At 43.2% G+C, this 15701-nt stretch overlaps 1 protein-coding gene across 1 annotated transcript in view; it reads left to right on the top strand.

Annotated features, from left to right (window-relative positions):
• LOC105088769 (collagen alpha-6(VI) chain) overlaps window positions 1-15701 on the top strand; it is a 167767-nt gene that overhangs the window by 82073 nt on the left and 69993 nt on the right. Inside the window, exons 9-12 of the mRNA XM_064490800.1 lie at window positions 7539-7882; window positions 7965-8043; window positions 12051-12205; window positions 14503-14595. Of these exons, the coding sequence (XP_064346870.1) occupies window positions 7539-7882; window positions 7965-8043; window positions 12051-12205; window positions 14503-14595 (671 nt within the window). The remainder of the gene's footprint in view (window positions 1-7538; window positions 7883-7964; window positions 8044-12050; window positions 12206-14502; window positions 14596-15701) is intronic.

Here is a 15701-nt window from a genome sequence, read left to right as displayed (position 1 = left end):
GAGGCAGCATCCTTGGAGGCTTAGTTAGAGCCTTACCACAACCGTTTACTGGGGAAGTTGCTAAATATCTTCTTTAAAATTAGCACATTTTGACATTTTTCCAGTTAATGGAAGGAAAGGTCTTTTAAGAGAGAGAACTTTTTCTATTTTTATAAAAGTACCCGGGGGTGGGCTGTGATTCTAACTACCTATGGTAGTTGTTAACCCTGGATTTCCACCAGGGAGAGGAAAGCCACACGACTGCCATGAGGCAGATGGACAGCTAAGCTACAAATCCCAACTCAATCGCCATTTTTTCTTGGACAAGTGACTTAACTTTTCTAAGTGTAACTTTTAATTTTAATTGAAGTACAGTCAGTTACAACGTGTCAATCTCTGGTGTACAGCACAATGTCCCAGTCATGCATATACATACATATATTCATTTTCATATTTTTTCCATTAAATATTATTACAAGATATTGAGCATAGTTCCCTGTGCTGTACAGAAGAAACTTTTTAAAATCTATCTTTATATATAGTGGTTAACATTTGTAAATTGCAAACTCCCATATTTATCCCTTCCCATAATTTCCCCGGACTTTGTAAACAATCCAAGTGTAATTTTCTCACCTGTACAACGTGAATGACAGCACCCAGTTGGGAAGGTTGTTGTGAAGATGAAATGAGAAAAGTGCACATTTAATGCTACTTTAAATAAGCATGGCCCCTGGATTGTCATTATCAAATCACTTCATTGTTTTAAAAAAATTTTTGTTCAGCTGTTTTAATTTTAATTTTTTTGAGGAGGGGGAAGGTATAGCTCAGTGGTAGAATGCATGCCTAGCATGCACAAGGTCCTGGGTTCAATTCCCAGTGCCTCCATTAAATAAATGATAAACCTAATTGTCTCCTCCCCCTACCAAAAAAAAAAAAAAACTATTTGGGGGAGAGAGGGAGACAGGTAATTTGGTTTTTATTGATTTATTTTAGTGCAGGTTGTGGGGACTGAACCCAGGACCTCCTGCATGCTAAACACACACTCTGCCACTGAGCTACACCCTCCCCGCAAAGCACTTTATTTTTGTCTGTGATGGACCCATCACATTTATTTCCAGGGTCCCCTCTTCCCTTGCCCTCAGTCACTTTCAGGAGATAAGTAGCCTCTTCTTGGTGATTGATGTGTCCATCACGGTGGGGCCATTCACACTTGACACTTGGGTCAAGGTTCCTCTGCTTTCCCTGCCACTGAGCGCTCACTGGCTATGACAGAAGAGGCCACACACAGCGAGCATTTGATCCTTGGTGCCCACCTCGCACTCCTGCCCCTTCTCACTAACTGTGGTTTCTGGCCACTCCAGAATGGGCTGGGGAAGGGAGGGAAGCCAAAGAGGTGCCCGGAAGTCCTTGCTGATGGCACCTGTCAGGAATTGTTTTCTCTGCAGTCCGTGTCAACGCCGTACCCATTCATAAAGTTTTCAAAGACTTCCCCGCCTGCCCCCCACCCTCTCCACCCCGACCAAGCACATTTGTCAGGGCATCTCTCCCCGGAGCTCCCATCTCAGTCCCCAGTGTTCCTTTATGCCTTCCTCAGCCTCTGGGCATCTGGTGACGCCTCCAGCTTTATCTGCTGTCAGGTCTTTGTCCCTCCAGGCAGGCTTCTCAGAGGAGAGATCCGAGGAGCCCACCCGCCCCCCACCCCAGCTCTTTCTTACGCCAGTCTGCTCCATGGAAAACAATAACATATCAATTGACTCCATAAGCACCGGAAGGTACAGCCCCACAGTGAGGCCACCTCTCCTTGGCAGACAGAGCAGTGTGCCAGCCTGTTTCATTCTGTAGAATTTCTAGGCTGTGTCATCTCCAAGTTACCTCTGGAAGGTCCCCTCTCTTGACTTAAACAGGACATTACCTCCCCTCCTTGTCTATGTGTGTGTGTGCTTATGGGGAGGGACCTCACAGCACACAACAGCCATCTCCAAAGTGCCCTTCTAAACTCCAAGTTCAAACCTTTCATAAGACCCAGGATGTCAACTTGAGGTGAAGAGTCCCGTAATTCTGAACATTATGGTGTATAGCAGAAACTGACACAGCATTGTAAACGGACTATAATTTAAAAAAAAAAAAAAAGAAACTAACGAAAAAAGAGTGCTGTCATTGATCAGGGACTACTGTCTTTGTAAATCCTGCTTTACATGTTCCCCCTACTTTGGAATGTGTCTGGTGACCTCAGCCAAACCTTCCATATTATTTTCTGGTTTTCCATGAAATACCCATCTCCAGTTAGGAGTCAGGGAATGATCTCAGAACCACCTAGTCTTGGACTTGAGTGAGTAAAAGAAAACCACGTGGGAAGTCAAAACCAGGAGTGTGTACTCCAAGCAGTCAGTGAGTTATCTTTAAAGAGAACAGTCATGAGTATATGAATGAATGAATGGAATGAATGAATGAATGAGGAAAGTGCTCTATAACAATGAACTTCAAGTGATGACTGTAGCAAACAGGGATGTGTGAGGTCTTTGTAGCCAAGCTGTGGGCTAAAGACTGACAAGGCTGGAATGCAGGCTGAGAGAGCTTCAGAACCTGTGCACATTACATCAGAGGATACCAACTCTCCTAAAACTATAAACGCCCAGGTCAAGGAAATCAGACAGGACTTGGTGTGTCTCAAAGCAAACCAGGCTTTGAGCCTGAACATCTTGCTTTGCCTTTTATTAAAATATGTGTAACTTCAGAGAAATCACTGTACTTTCTTAGTTTTCTCACGTGTGCAGTTAAATCATCTCTGATTCTCTGGTTGTCCGTAGGATTTATTTTATGTAAAAGGACAGTCAGCTGCCTGGAGATAGTAGGGAAGTGACTGAGAATCATTATTTCTTGAGCATCTCTGGAGAGGCAAGCATTATTTTTTAATTGAAGTATAGCCAGTTTACAATGGTGTAGATATATGATGGAATACTACTCGGACATAAAAAAAGAATATGCCATTTGCAGCAACATGAATGGACCTGGAGATCATCACACTAAGTGAAGTAACCCAGGAAGAAAAAGAAAAGTATCATATGATATCACTTATATGTGGAATCTAAAAAAAAAAATGATACAAATGAATTTTTTTACAAAACAAAAACAGGGTCACCCATTTTTAAAGCACTTTAAATGCATTAGCTCACCAAATTCCCAAACCCTCCGTGGTTTGTATTTCTAGTCCCATTTATACATGAGGAAACCAGGTCTCTGAGGAATATTAATAACCTGGCCCAGGTCATACAGGAAGCAACAAACCAAGCAAATTGTGAAACCCCGTTCTGTCTGCCAGGTTTCCCAATAGAGTCGTCATCTAGTTTATCCGATGCTCCCGCTATAAAGAACTCGCACCTAAGTGTTGTGCGTCCATCATTAAGAGCTGGAACTTACTGAGACTTCAGGAGTGTATGTCTGAAAAGCTGCTCTTCCCGAAGGAAGGCACTTGCTTGCTAAGCTGTCACTTCCAGCATCACGATCTCACAGCAGAGCATGGAACCTGCATGATGTCGCATCCCTGGCCCCCCAGGAAGTTGTGAAGGAGGAAATTCAGCATAGGGACTCCAGACAAGCCTGGATCTGATCCTCAAGTTGGGACCTCGGGCGAGTTCTCTGAGTCTCAGCCTCATCTTCTGCACAATGAGTATTAGAGTTCCTGCTTATTCTGTGTTTCATAAGGACACGTGAGGGATGCGTGGGAAGTGCATGTACATATCCTGTGACAGTTAATAAGTTTCACTGAGTATTGCTGAGGGAGCCTGATAGTGACCTTTATAAGTGCAGATACACGGAGTGACGGGATAGTCTAGTTCACAGAAGGGCAACTGACCAAGACGTCCCTGGTTTAGGAAGGCGGATAGTTGAGCAGCCTTTGGGAGCTAGAGCCAAACTTAATGCCTCAACCTGCTCCCAGTTCCCCTCAGCAACTAAACTCCACAGTCTGTTTTCTCATCTTCCTTCATGCTTCGTCTCCTGATTTTTCTTGCCTATTCTGAGCACCTAGAGGAGACCTCCAGCAGTTTTGGGGATGTGACGTGCTGCCTTGGGGGGCATGGAGCCATGACCACGTGGCAGAAGAATCAAGAGCGCCTCAGCTTTTGCATCGTCATGGAAGATGAGCCAAAACGGAGACTGAACAAAAGGCCAGTCTGATGAGGATGAAGCAGGCGCACCCTCAGGAGCTGACTTCAGGACTGTGGGAAATACAAGGGGAATATAGATGGTCACGTCCAGCTTAGCTTGACAAGAATCTCTTGATGCTTCTGCCTTAACTGGGTTCTCTAGAAAACAGAGAACTCACAGCACAGTTTCAGTGTGGATCCATCAGTGGGAGTACCGTCCCAAGGAAGCAAGAGTGAGTGGAGGGAAGTGATAAAGGGAAGGAGGGAAGTAAATGCAAGAAATGTACAAGATGTGTATTACCAAGCTCGCTACAGCTTCTGAGAAAGCATCACTGGTACGTTGGTCCTGCAGAGCATCACCAAGGAAGCCACATGGGACCACTGCACAGACCTGCCCCTTAGAGGGGTTAAGGGCGAGGGTTGGCCTGCCAGTTCCTTCTCATCCACTGCCTCCTACTGGTCAAGTTCCCCCCATGGAGAGCTGACTCTCTGACCCAGCTGCACTGTCATCCAGCCTTTTAGGAACCAGATACAGGACCCACAAAGCTTTGTACCTGTGGCTGAAATGGAGGAAGGAGACAGAGCCCCCATGAGTTCAGCTGGGTTGGATGTGGGTACCGAGTCATCAAGAACCCACTGCAGTGAGAACGAGGGAGGCCGTGTCAAAGCCCAGCCCTTCCCTGCACAGTGAGGTGCACCCGGCAATAGTGGCAGCAGAGACTCTCCAGGGGACAGATGTCCAAGTTCTGGGTGTGTGTGTGGCCCGGGCAGGTGGAGGGTGGGGCACCAGCAAATCTGGGAGGTATAGAAGCCTGGTCTTTAACAGTACCTAACTCTATTTTCTAGATCATTCTTTCTCTTTTTCCATCTATAACTTTTCTTTCAAAGGCTCCAAACAAATTGTTCTCTTATCCCAGCTAATAACCTCCAACAGCCCAACTTTCCCTTTTATTTTTTCCAGAATCTATCTTCTGATTTAATGAATGTCCCCTACCCTCTTGACAGTGTCTCTTAATACTAAGAATCTGCCATCGTTAACTTCAATGAAAGACTTTCTGTATAAGTCAGATAATTAAAATCAGCTTTGGGGTTTGGCAGGGAGTCAGGAGACCATGACTGTCAAGTCCAATCCATTCTTTCCTGTTCTTTTGTCATTTTTCTTTTGAAATGTATAATCCCCTTATTTTTATAGACCAGAAAATTAATGCCCAGAGAGGTTAAGAGATTTGCCAGAAGTTAGTTAGCAGTAAGAGTTGTGGCCTGTGCACGCCTGAAACTAAACTGTGCCTTCCCCCTCAGAGGCCACCCCACCCCCGGCTTCCCCACTGCTGGTTGTGATGACTAGTCACCTTCTCGGACCATTAGTGTTACTCCCTTTTATCACCCTCCGTAGCCAGACCTGGGGATCCTCCTGTTAATTTCCCTTGCATTTATCATCGCTTTTTCATTCCCACTCTTGCTCAATTACTTCAGTCCTTCATTATCTGTCTTTGGAAGCCCAATTTTAGCCTTCTTCCCAGCCCACTTCCAAAACCATCACTGCCTCTTGTTAACTTTGAAGAGCTCCTGAGTCCGGGCAAATGTCTCTGTAGAGTCCGCAAGACCATTCCAGGAGAGCTCACTTGACCCATGCGACCCCCTCTCTCTCTCACTGTCTCTAGACACAGCACTGCCACCTCTGGGCTCATTCCCCAAAGTCAAGTCCTTCAGTCACATCATCGTGGACTCATTTGTCAATTTGAATTTGTTAAATAAACATAAGGAGCTTGCTTACTTGAGCTGGCAATTTCAGGAATCCAGACAAAAAGTTAAAAGCCTCCGTTTTGAAAGGGGACAATTCTCAGGAACACTGAGTCACATTTTGACATTTTTGCCAATATTTGGTGTTTCACCAGAAACCATTTTCCTTGAAGGCAGTAACATGTCAGGGTTACTGAATGGCTTTCAGTTCAGAGAGGAAAACAGCGTTCATCCAAGAGGGTAACTTTTGATCTCAAAATAGAAATGAAAGGGTTTAGATTTAAGGAGAAGTTTGGAAAGAACAGAAATTCCAATGCTTCCTTCTGGCTAGTTTCTTTCTCTTTATCTCACTTTCTGAATATTGGGAAAGAGATTTTTCGGTAAATTCAGGACGGTAAAATAAGAAAACCCACCTTTCAGATTTGTTGATAACATATTGATTTACCTTGAATGTCATGGGGAAACCTGATTATCAAATAAGGTTGCTTTTCCCTCACCCAACTCTTTTCTCATTAGAAATGAATCGAGTTCCTGGCCCTTGTTTTGAGACTTGAAACTGACATTCTGGTTTCAAAGACTTGCAAATGTCCAGCTGACCAGTGTGTCTGGAAGGTGGGCATTTGTCCACATAACAAATCTCTGGAAAACTGCTTATCTAGACAACGCAAATTAAAAATTAACACTCTGTCGCCTTATTTTACCAAGCAGGCTGCGTGTGTGTGGGTGTGGGGGGGTGTGTGTGTGTCAAATTGGCTGGAAAAGGTTGAGGTTTCTAATCAACTGAAAAGTTCCTGAAGGAAGACTGTGTATGTCATAGGACTATCTTTCTCAAATTGTCTTCCCATTGGGAGGCTCAGCTTAAAATAGCAAGCCTTTCTAGTTTTTCCGGTGCTTAAGTGTCTCAAGAGTTAATAAAAAGGGCAAAGCACTTTAAATGCAATACCTCTCTGAGTCTTTCTCAAACCCCAAAAAGGCAGTGGCTTTGGTTTGCTGGCTGGCTGAGCTCTGAGGGCAGTGCCGTCTTTGACGTGGTTGAATACAGGTAATTTGGTGCCTGTTTCTTCACCTGTGGGACTCAAACCAAGCAAGATCTCAAAGGACCTCATGGGAGTTATTTTTCTTTCTTTCTTTTCCTTTTCTGAATGGACATTAAAAGGCAAAAAGAGAAATCAGAGATTCTTTTCAGAAAGACAAAGCATCAAAATCCTGCAGGAGGAGTCTTGCAATTTATTTTTTGTAAATCACTTTTTCTGTTCAACTGTTTTTATATTTCCCTTATACTTTTAATATTTGTTGAATGATCTCAATTGATAAGGGGCATGATGTGAATTTCCTATTTTAGACCATTGAAATTTCCACCACATAACAGCTGTTTAAATTAATCTGCATGGCTTTTCCAGTGGACACAATGAAACCTTTTGCAACTTTGTAACTTTGTTATAGGATCATCTTGATTATATAGATGCTCAAAAAAAAAAATAGCACTTTTTACAAGTTATGAAAGAGTGATTCTGAGTCTCTTCCATTATTTGCTCATGCTCTTCCTTGTTTTCCAGCTTTGTAACTAGAGATAGAAGTAAGAATTCCAAGTTCTATGATGTGGAAACATGGCATCCACGTCAAGTAAAGCTACTTTGTTGGTCTCATAAGAAACCCTTTTTCCTTGACCCCTAGATTGTTTTGTGGACATCGTGGTGGGATTTGACATCTCAACTCAGCAGAATGGGCAGACCTTGCTGGAAGGTCAGTCTTGGATGGAAACCTACCTGCAAGACACCTTGCGTGCCATCAGCTCCCTCAATGGGGTAAGCTGTGAGGTGGGCACAGAGACTCAGGTAAGCGTGGCTTTTCAAGTGACCAACGCCCTGGAAAAATACTCCCCCAAGTTTGAGATCTACAGTGAAAACATACTGAACAGTTTAAAGGATGTAACAGTTAAAGGACCGTCTCTTCTCAACGCCAACCTCTTGAGTTCTCTGTGGGAGGCATTTCAGAATAAATCAGCTGCTCGGGGAAAGGTAACGGTTTTATTTCATTTGTTGGTCTTGGGTTGCAATGCTCTCCTTTTCACTCATTTGTCTTTTTTGAATACTTTCCTAGGTGGTTCTCTTGTTTTCAGATGGATTGGATGATGATGTTGAAAAACTTGAACAGAGATCTGATGAACTTAGGAAAGAAGGTACCAAGCTTGGGGGAGACTGGGAGAGGAGTGTTTATGGACTTCATAATCTCAAAACTCAGTCTGGCTCTTACATCTCCAGACACTCAAATGACACTGAGTTTGCCAGCCTTTCTGCTCCATATGCACTTGGCTGAACAAATGAGCCCTCAGACGTTTTGGCATCTACTTTTTCCCTCATGCCCATATGAAGTAGCACTGAATACAAAGTCTGTCCTTTCTCTTTACTTTATTTCTTCTTCCTAAGCTTTCCTGGAGGAGGGTCCATCTCCCTTGCCCCATGTTATCTAATATTGCTATGTCTCTGGTGTCAGCCGATGTGAACCATGTATATTTCCCCTTGACTCAGGCCTGGGAGACTTGGATGATTGTCTTCTAATGCTTTTAAAGTTTCCAGACTTGCAGGCTTTGTTGGACAAGTTTACTCATGTTTGGGGACTGACTAATCAATCCCTTCCTTCACACTGCAGATGGACCCACTGTGGTGTTTATGAGTTTTTTTTAAAGCTCTGGCAGCAGACTTTTGGCTTCAGGAACCAACGCCTAGTCTGATTTACTGTCAGTTCCCACTAAAATGTGGACCAGTGGAAGAAAAATGTGTTCACATGTTCTGGTTTGACAAAAAATAGAAATACTTCCTTGTAAGTGGGTGCTATGGGTGCCTCACCCAGAGCCCCTTTTCAGCCAGGTCCCCCCATCCTCCAGCTGGTATGAGTGTTGGCTGCTAATACGTTACTCATAGGTTCCCTCTTCTCTGAGCAGCTGCCCTGGGAGCCACCTTGCCTGGAAGGTTACTGCCATCTCACCCCTGGGCAGCAGGTCTATGTCGAGGAGTTGGACCCTTGCCTCAAAGTGGCCCCAGTTCTGTGGTGTAACTTACGCTCAGGGATCCCCCTGGGATCAGGCGCAAGTTAACTTGAGCTGAAGCCCTGTCTTGCTGGCTCCTTCCCCAGCCCCGTCCTACTGGCTCTGGTGCCCTTCTCTGGAGCGTGCTTCCTCAGCACGTGGTGTGCCTCCACATCCCGTCTCAGGCTCCACGTCTGGGGAACCTGGCCTGACATCTGCCTCCCAGGCTAGCTGGAAGAGGCTGACTGGCATCTGTCTTTTCTGTTTGGTTCTCTCTCCTCTGTCTTAAACAAACGGCAAAATTAACTGAGTTCACAGTAGGAGAGAAAGGATTTCTATTTTGCCCTTGATTTGCCAAAGTTGCTTCTCTTGATTCAAGTCACGTCATGGCCTTTTTTCATGATCTGTGGTGGCGATACTGATGAGGCTGAGAATAAGACCCTTACATGGGTGAGGAGGGTGTTTTCAATTCCAGCTTTTCTCTTTTTTGAGGGGGAGGGTGATGCGAGGGGGAAGACGTATCTCTTGCAGACAACATCAGAGTTCTCTCCAGGAAGTTTCTCCCGGAACACCCAGATTTCTCAGACCAGTCTTCTATCTTCCAATCTCAAGGGGAAGATAGAAGTGTACATGAGTTTCAACTTCAGAAGCTAGCTTTTGAACATCCTCAGAAATTTAGCATCTTTGAGTGGGAAAGATAAAGGGGTGATGGCTGTAGTGTTCTTTGAAAAGTGTCGAATGTCCCTCCCTGTGGACAAAGACCACCTCTGGCTCTGGCTCCTCATATTTAAACATAAAGGATTTCAGTTGATGCCGGGCCCTATGATCTGTTGACCCAAGAGAGCCTCCCTATTTAAGGCTTGGTATTTACGTGTGTAAACCGTATCATCAGCATGGGACAAGAGGCCAGGAGATAAACAACACAGTCCTACTGTACAGCACAGGGAACTATATTCAGTAGCTTGTAATAACCTATAATGAAAAAGAATCTGATTGTGTGTGTGTGTGTGTGTGTGTGTGTGTATAACTCAATAACTATGTTGCACACCTGAAACTAACACAACATTGGAAATGAACTCTGCTTCAATTAAAAAAAAAAAAAAAAAAGGAGGTGGGGAGACCAGGAGAAAAGGATGCTCATTGGTGGATGTGGCTTTATAACTAATCTATGTGGATTGGAGTTCGAATCTAGTTTCTTAATTTTTTAAACCTAGTACTCTAGAATCTTCTGAGTGATTCTTCATGCTCGTAATTTCTAAAACGTTTTCTTAGTTCATTTTTAGGAAGGAAGATGCTGTGTTTAAGATCATATGACTCATTTACTGGACTAGTCTATAACGACTAGGACTGGAGTCTTCTCCAGTCCTGGGGAAAGCAGTTGCAAATTAGAGCTATAGGCATATTTCCTGCAAATCAACCGCCCCATAGTTCTCATAACTCTTGAACTTTTACATTCCCTGGAATTTAGAAGAAAAGTCAGATGTGAGACCTTTTGCCCATATAAATAGACCCATTGACCGCCTTTAGATCGTTAAATGCCAGCTAATGAGCTCAGAATTCCTCACTGCCTCTCCAGCCCCACTCCCTCTTCTCCACCTCATCCTCATTCTTGGAAGAGTGACCAGCGGTCCTTGTTTGCTTGAGACAATCCAGAGACTCGGCAATGGAGCCAGGAAAATTCAGGCAAACCAGGACGAGTTGGTCACTCCATGCTTGGGTGTTTCTTCCTTCCCCTCACTCAGCCAGCCTCGTTGTCCACCTCTCCTGGGGCTGGCACCTCCCCAGCACGTCCCTGAGCTGTGTTCTCTTTACTCTCCTCTTCCTCTCATTCAAAGTCACATATAAACATACATCATATAAGAAGGCATCCTTAACTCTGCCGAGTCCCTGAACATCTCTTCCATAGCTCTTCCTGTCCATTGGTTTCTAAGTCCCATCCAAAGACTTCTTTGCCAGTTTATAATAGAATGAGACAGGTTATGCCAGTAGAGTCAAGGTTTCATAAAACTCAATTTATTCACCTTTAGGACTGCTTTTTACTCTCTGATTATGTCCTGAGTACATTTTTGTTCTTAAAATGTCCTTTGAGTGTCAGCTTTGGCACCAGAGCGTCTGGGTGAAAACCTAGAAGTACCGCTTGAGCCAGTGATGAATCTCTAAGCCTCCGTTCGCTCGCCTGTGAAGCAGAGCTGTCATGGTGCACACCTATACTGTTGTATTTGCATCTTATGGATAAGATGATGCTTGAAAAGCACGTAGCCGACTCCCAGTCACAGAGTAATTATTAATAAATGAGAGCGCAGTTGTTGCTATGGTTACCCCCACCCCAATGATGGCCAGGTTTACTCCCGGCACCATTTAATGTCCTTACCTTGCGAAAGAAGTTAACCCTTTGTTGGTCCCTAAAAGTCTTAGTTGAAATACTCTGATCTGTAAACTTTCTGAGCCTGTGAGCCACAGCTCTGGAAGGTCCTATGTCCTTGGTTTCTAATTGCCTGACAAGAGGTCTCTTGTACCTGCCTTTCCAACTAGATTGTTGACTCTTTACAAGGTCGTTTAGAGCCGTGCTCCTCAAACTTTAATGTGCATACAAATCACCTGGGGATTTTATCAAAATACAGATTCTGATTCTGTTGGTCTAGGGTGGGACCTGAGAGTCTGCGTTTCTGATAAGCTTCCAGCTGAAGGCGGCCCTGCTGCTCCAGCGATCCCCCTTTGGGTGGCAGAGATTTAGAACAGTTACTTTCTTGACATGTGAACTCCTCTGTGCTTCAGCACACTCTGCAGACTTTTTAACTCCCTGTCTCACTTCAGATCATCAGAGAACTCATAGTACTGTTATCTTTGTGTTTTGTTTTGTTTTTTATTGAAGTATAATTGATTAAAATTCTGTTAGTTTCAGGTTTCCTGTTGTAATTTAATATGTAAGTTACTTGTAGATTAATACATAGATTTAATTAGTTCTGAAAACTGGAATTCCTTTTTCTCTTATGATAGTCCCATCACTTGTCAGTTTTGGATTGTGTGGGTGGGGGAAGTGGGCAATAAAATGAGTATTTCTCTTGCAACTGTTTCCTGGAATAACAATTTAGATCCATATGCAGAAAGGTGGAAGTAGCCCAGCTCTCCTCACCTGGAGAATTGTCATCTGTGTTGGACAGGCCTAAATGCTCTCATCACTGTTGGTCTGGATGGAGCCACCAGCTCACATGACCTGGCTGACCTTCTCTACCTTGAGTTTGGGAAGGGATTTGAGTATAGGACCCAGCTCACTCTCGGAATGAGGGATCTTGGGAGCCGGCTGTCAAAGCACCTGGTAAGTTACTCAGAAGAGCCTGGTGAGTTTAACCTTTCTCTTTGCTTTGTGCATGGGTTTAATATTTATGCTTATGGATTTGAACTCACTTTGTCCGTTTGGGAGTGGCGTAAGGCTTTTCGGATTTAGAAAACAGCCCAAATACGAGGGTGTTTGGAAAGAAATGTGATGCAGTAGAGAGATGTCAAAGCACGTTCCATTTACATGCTTGGCAAAAGCAGAAAAAACTCAATAGCACGTGCAGTCCTGCCCCTGTTAGTCAAACACACACACCAGAGTATCTGGGGTGTGAGGGGTGAATTACCGACTCCCTCAGTCAGCCGCTTTTCATGTCCCTTGCAGACCCACGCTGAATGTAATTCTACTGCTTCAGATGAGTGTTTTCTCTGCACCATGGCTTATGAATGAGAGCCAGTTACATTTAGAGTTCAACTAGAGACAGGGCAGTCTGTTCCAGCCCGGGAGGAACAACCAGGGATGAGACGTTGAGCCTCCTTTGTTGCCCCTGATGATGGAAATGTTTTTAAAGGTTATCTTGACGGACCGCGGTCTTTGCCTTGGGATCTATTTTCAGAACCTCACACCTCTAGGAGATCACAGTCGTATTTCTTTTAAATAGCAGGTCTTCTGATTAAATTATGCTGATTGCTGATCCTATTTAACAAAAAAGAAATGTATAAGAATTCAAATGAGATTAGTGACGTGTTACTAAGTTATCTGGCTCCACTTTTCACCTTAATGAATGGCTGATGGTTTGGAATTTGCTTATACTTTATAAAATCTGTAATCAGCATATCAATATTCCAATAAAATTCTAGCTCCTGCTTCTTTCTGCCTCTAGAATTTGTGTATGCATATTTGAACGAAGTTTGTTCAGTGTAATAACTGCATAAAAATAATTAGGGAAATGCATGTTTTGTTGTCATTCCTTTCTACATGGGAGGACGGCATCTGTTTTACAAAAAAAAAAAAAGATTCTGTCTACTGCCCTTTGAAATCCGTATTGGTGTAATTCACAGAGGGAGGAAGTTATTCTTCAAAACAAGCCTGTTATTTTTTAGATAGCACATCACACTGTATAAGAAAAACTTAATTTTAGAGATCGCCAGTTTTCATGTTAACAGAAAAGGATTTGGTGCGGTAGGATTTTAGTGATCCAAATAAAATGCGTAATTATCTAATATGAGAGCACGGAACCCATTTTGTTGTTGTTAGTATTTGGTTTCACACATTTCAGGTTTTATTGGGTTTTCTGAGGTTTTCGGGCAGAAGAATTTTCTCATGTCAGAAGAGAAACATTATAAAATGAAGAGGGGACATAGCCAAAGTTTTTCTTTTTCATCACACTAGAATTTTGATGAGAAACATCTCAACACAGAGAGTGATTCTAGCCCAACTAAGGCAAAAATGTGGCATTTATTGCAAACAGAATTTTCCTTAAAATAAATCTTGTGGGTTAACTGTAAAAATGCACAGGAATATGTCAGTGATCCCGGGAATGACTAACTAGGACCAGAATGAAATTTATTCATTTTACAAGGTATGTAGCATGTGCTTTTGGCCAGAGAATAAAATTTGGCTAGAGTGTCAGATCTCTCTGTGCCTTCACCCTACACACCAAGTGCTTCTGAAATGTTGAATATGCAATTGGTGTGTTTGAAATCCTGCCACACACAAACTGCTCTGGAAGTGCTTACCACTGGACTCCGTTCCAAGAACGTGACATTGAACACTAAGTCCTCTAGCAAACAAAGATTTCACCAAATAGTGAGAGGAGAAAACAGCATGCTTTCATTTTACTGAGCAAAATACTGGGGGCAGAATGATACAGGGTAATTAACAGTCCCAGGGCCAATGCTGGGATGGTGTGAGCGCAGGAAATCCCATGAATAAATTAGCCTGCATTGCTGTACAGGGGAAACTAACATTGTAAATCGACTACACTCCCATAAAAAATAAGAATTGAAAAAATTAGCATGCAGTGAGCTGGCCATGGTTAAACGGATACCATTTTATGAACCCAAAAACCTCTTTGAGTTGATTCTGAATCCCTCATATGGTGGGGAATGTGGCTCACAGAAAGATGGGCGCGAAGGAATGCCTCATGCTTCTCTCTGGAGCAGTCACTGTGGTAGGAGCAGGCTTCCGAAGCTGTCGGGGAAGTCTGCATCACATCCCTGAGCCTGTGTGTGAGTGAGAGAGAGAGAGAGAGAGAGAGAGAGAGAGAGAGAGAGAGAGAGAGAGAGAGATTTGGGAAGCAGTGTTGCCAACTGTAATGTGTTTCCTCCCTTCCCAAGGTCAATGTTGCAGAAAGGACATGCTGCTGTCTGTTCTGCAAGTGCATTGGAGGAGATGGTACCGTGGGAGACCCTGGACCACCAGGAAAAAAGGTGATTTTAATTAAGATCATGGCTCACTTTATTTGATTGTAGTATGTCTTTCCCACATGGGTTTAGGTAGAAATAAGGGGTGTTTTTAACTTCTAGGGTAGAGTCCCTGAGGTAACCATTTATCCTGCTCATCTTTTTATAGGTCAGATTAGATACTCATGGCTTTTTCTCAGCATCCTACCTTAGAGCCTTTTAAAAACATTTTTAGACAAGTATCAGGAGAAAAACTGCCAAGATCATTGATTATCCAGTGTTCTTGCAGTGATGACAATGATGCAGGAAAAACATCTGTGATCTCTCCTGTTGAATAATGAAAACCTCCTGAATGCTGACACGTTTTCTCAGTTTCCCTTGTTAGTGGCTGCAGAGTCATTTAAATCAAGCAGGGAGTATGTTGTGTAGTCCCCTGAAAATCAGGCCAGATCACATCACCCTAGCATAGCAAAAGATGCTAAGATGTTTCCTTTGGTTCTAGCCAGACCAAAATGTTGCCACAGATATATAAAAACAGGCCAATTAGGAAAACAATAACCAACAACAGATTTGTGTATTTCCTAACTCAAAGAAGTGGATGCATTGTAATGTAAAAATGTGATTTGGGGCTTGAGAAAATGTTCCAATGTGTATAAACGTACTATGGATGGATGTGTTTAATAAGTTCATTTCTGCCTATTTACATGTGTGTTTGATTTTTGAATAATTTATGCATAGCACTGGGACTTGAAAATCACCATGGCTGTGTCTCTGAAGAAAGTTTTTGGACTAATTATTTCCTGAATGCTTCAACTTCCTTTAAAGAGAATGGTAGATTTTTTTTTTTTTTTAACGGAGGTACAGAAGATTGAACTGACAACCTACCCTCCCCCCAGATTTCTTTTTTATAAAACAGATCTCAGGAAAAAATGGAAAGAAATCTTGTGTGGTCTGTTTTTTTATGTGTAGCATAAATCCTCCAAAAGACTTTTAATGAAAAGAGGATGATTTTAGTCTGTCAGGGGGCAAATAGAGGTGTGTGCGTTTGAAAGTTTGGGAAAAAACTTCGGTTCAATTTAGAGAGCGTTATGGGCAATATTATGATTCACACACACGCGCGCGCGCGCACACAC

Source organism: Camelus dromedarius, chromosome 2, assembly GCF_036321535.1.
Source record: "Camelus dromedarius isolate mCamDro1 chromosome 2, mCamDro1.pat, whole genome shotgun sequence".
In the NCBI taxonomy this organism is placed as follows: Eukaryota; Metazoa; Chordata; class Mammalia; order Artiodactyla; family Camelidae; genus Camelus; species Camelus dromedarius.
The sequence above is the reverse complement of the archived record's forward strand: the minus strand, read 5'-3'. Positions and strand labels throughout refer to the sequence as shown.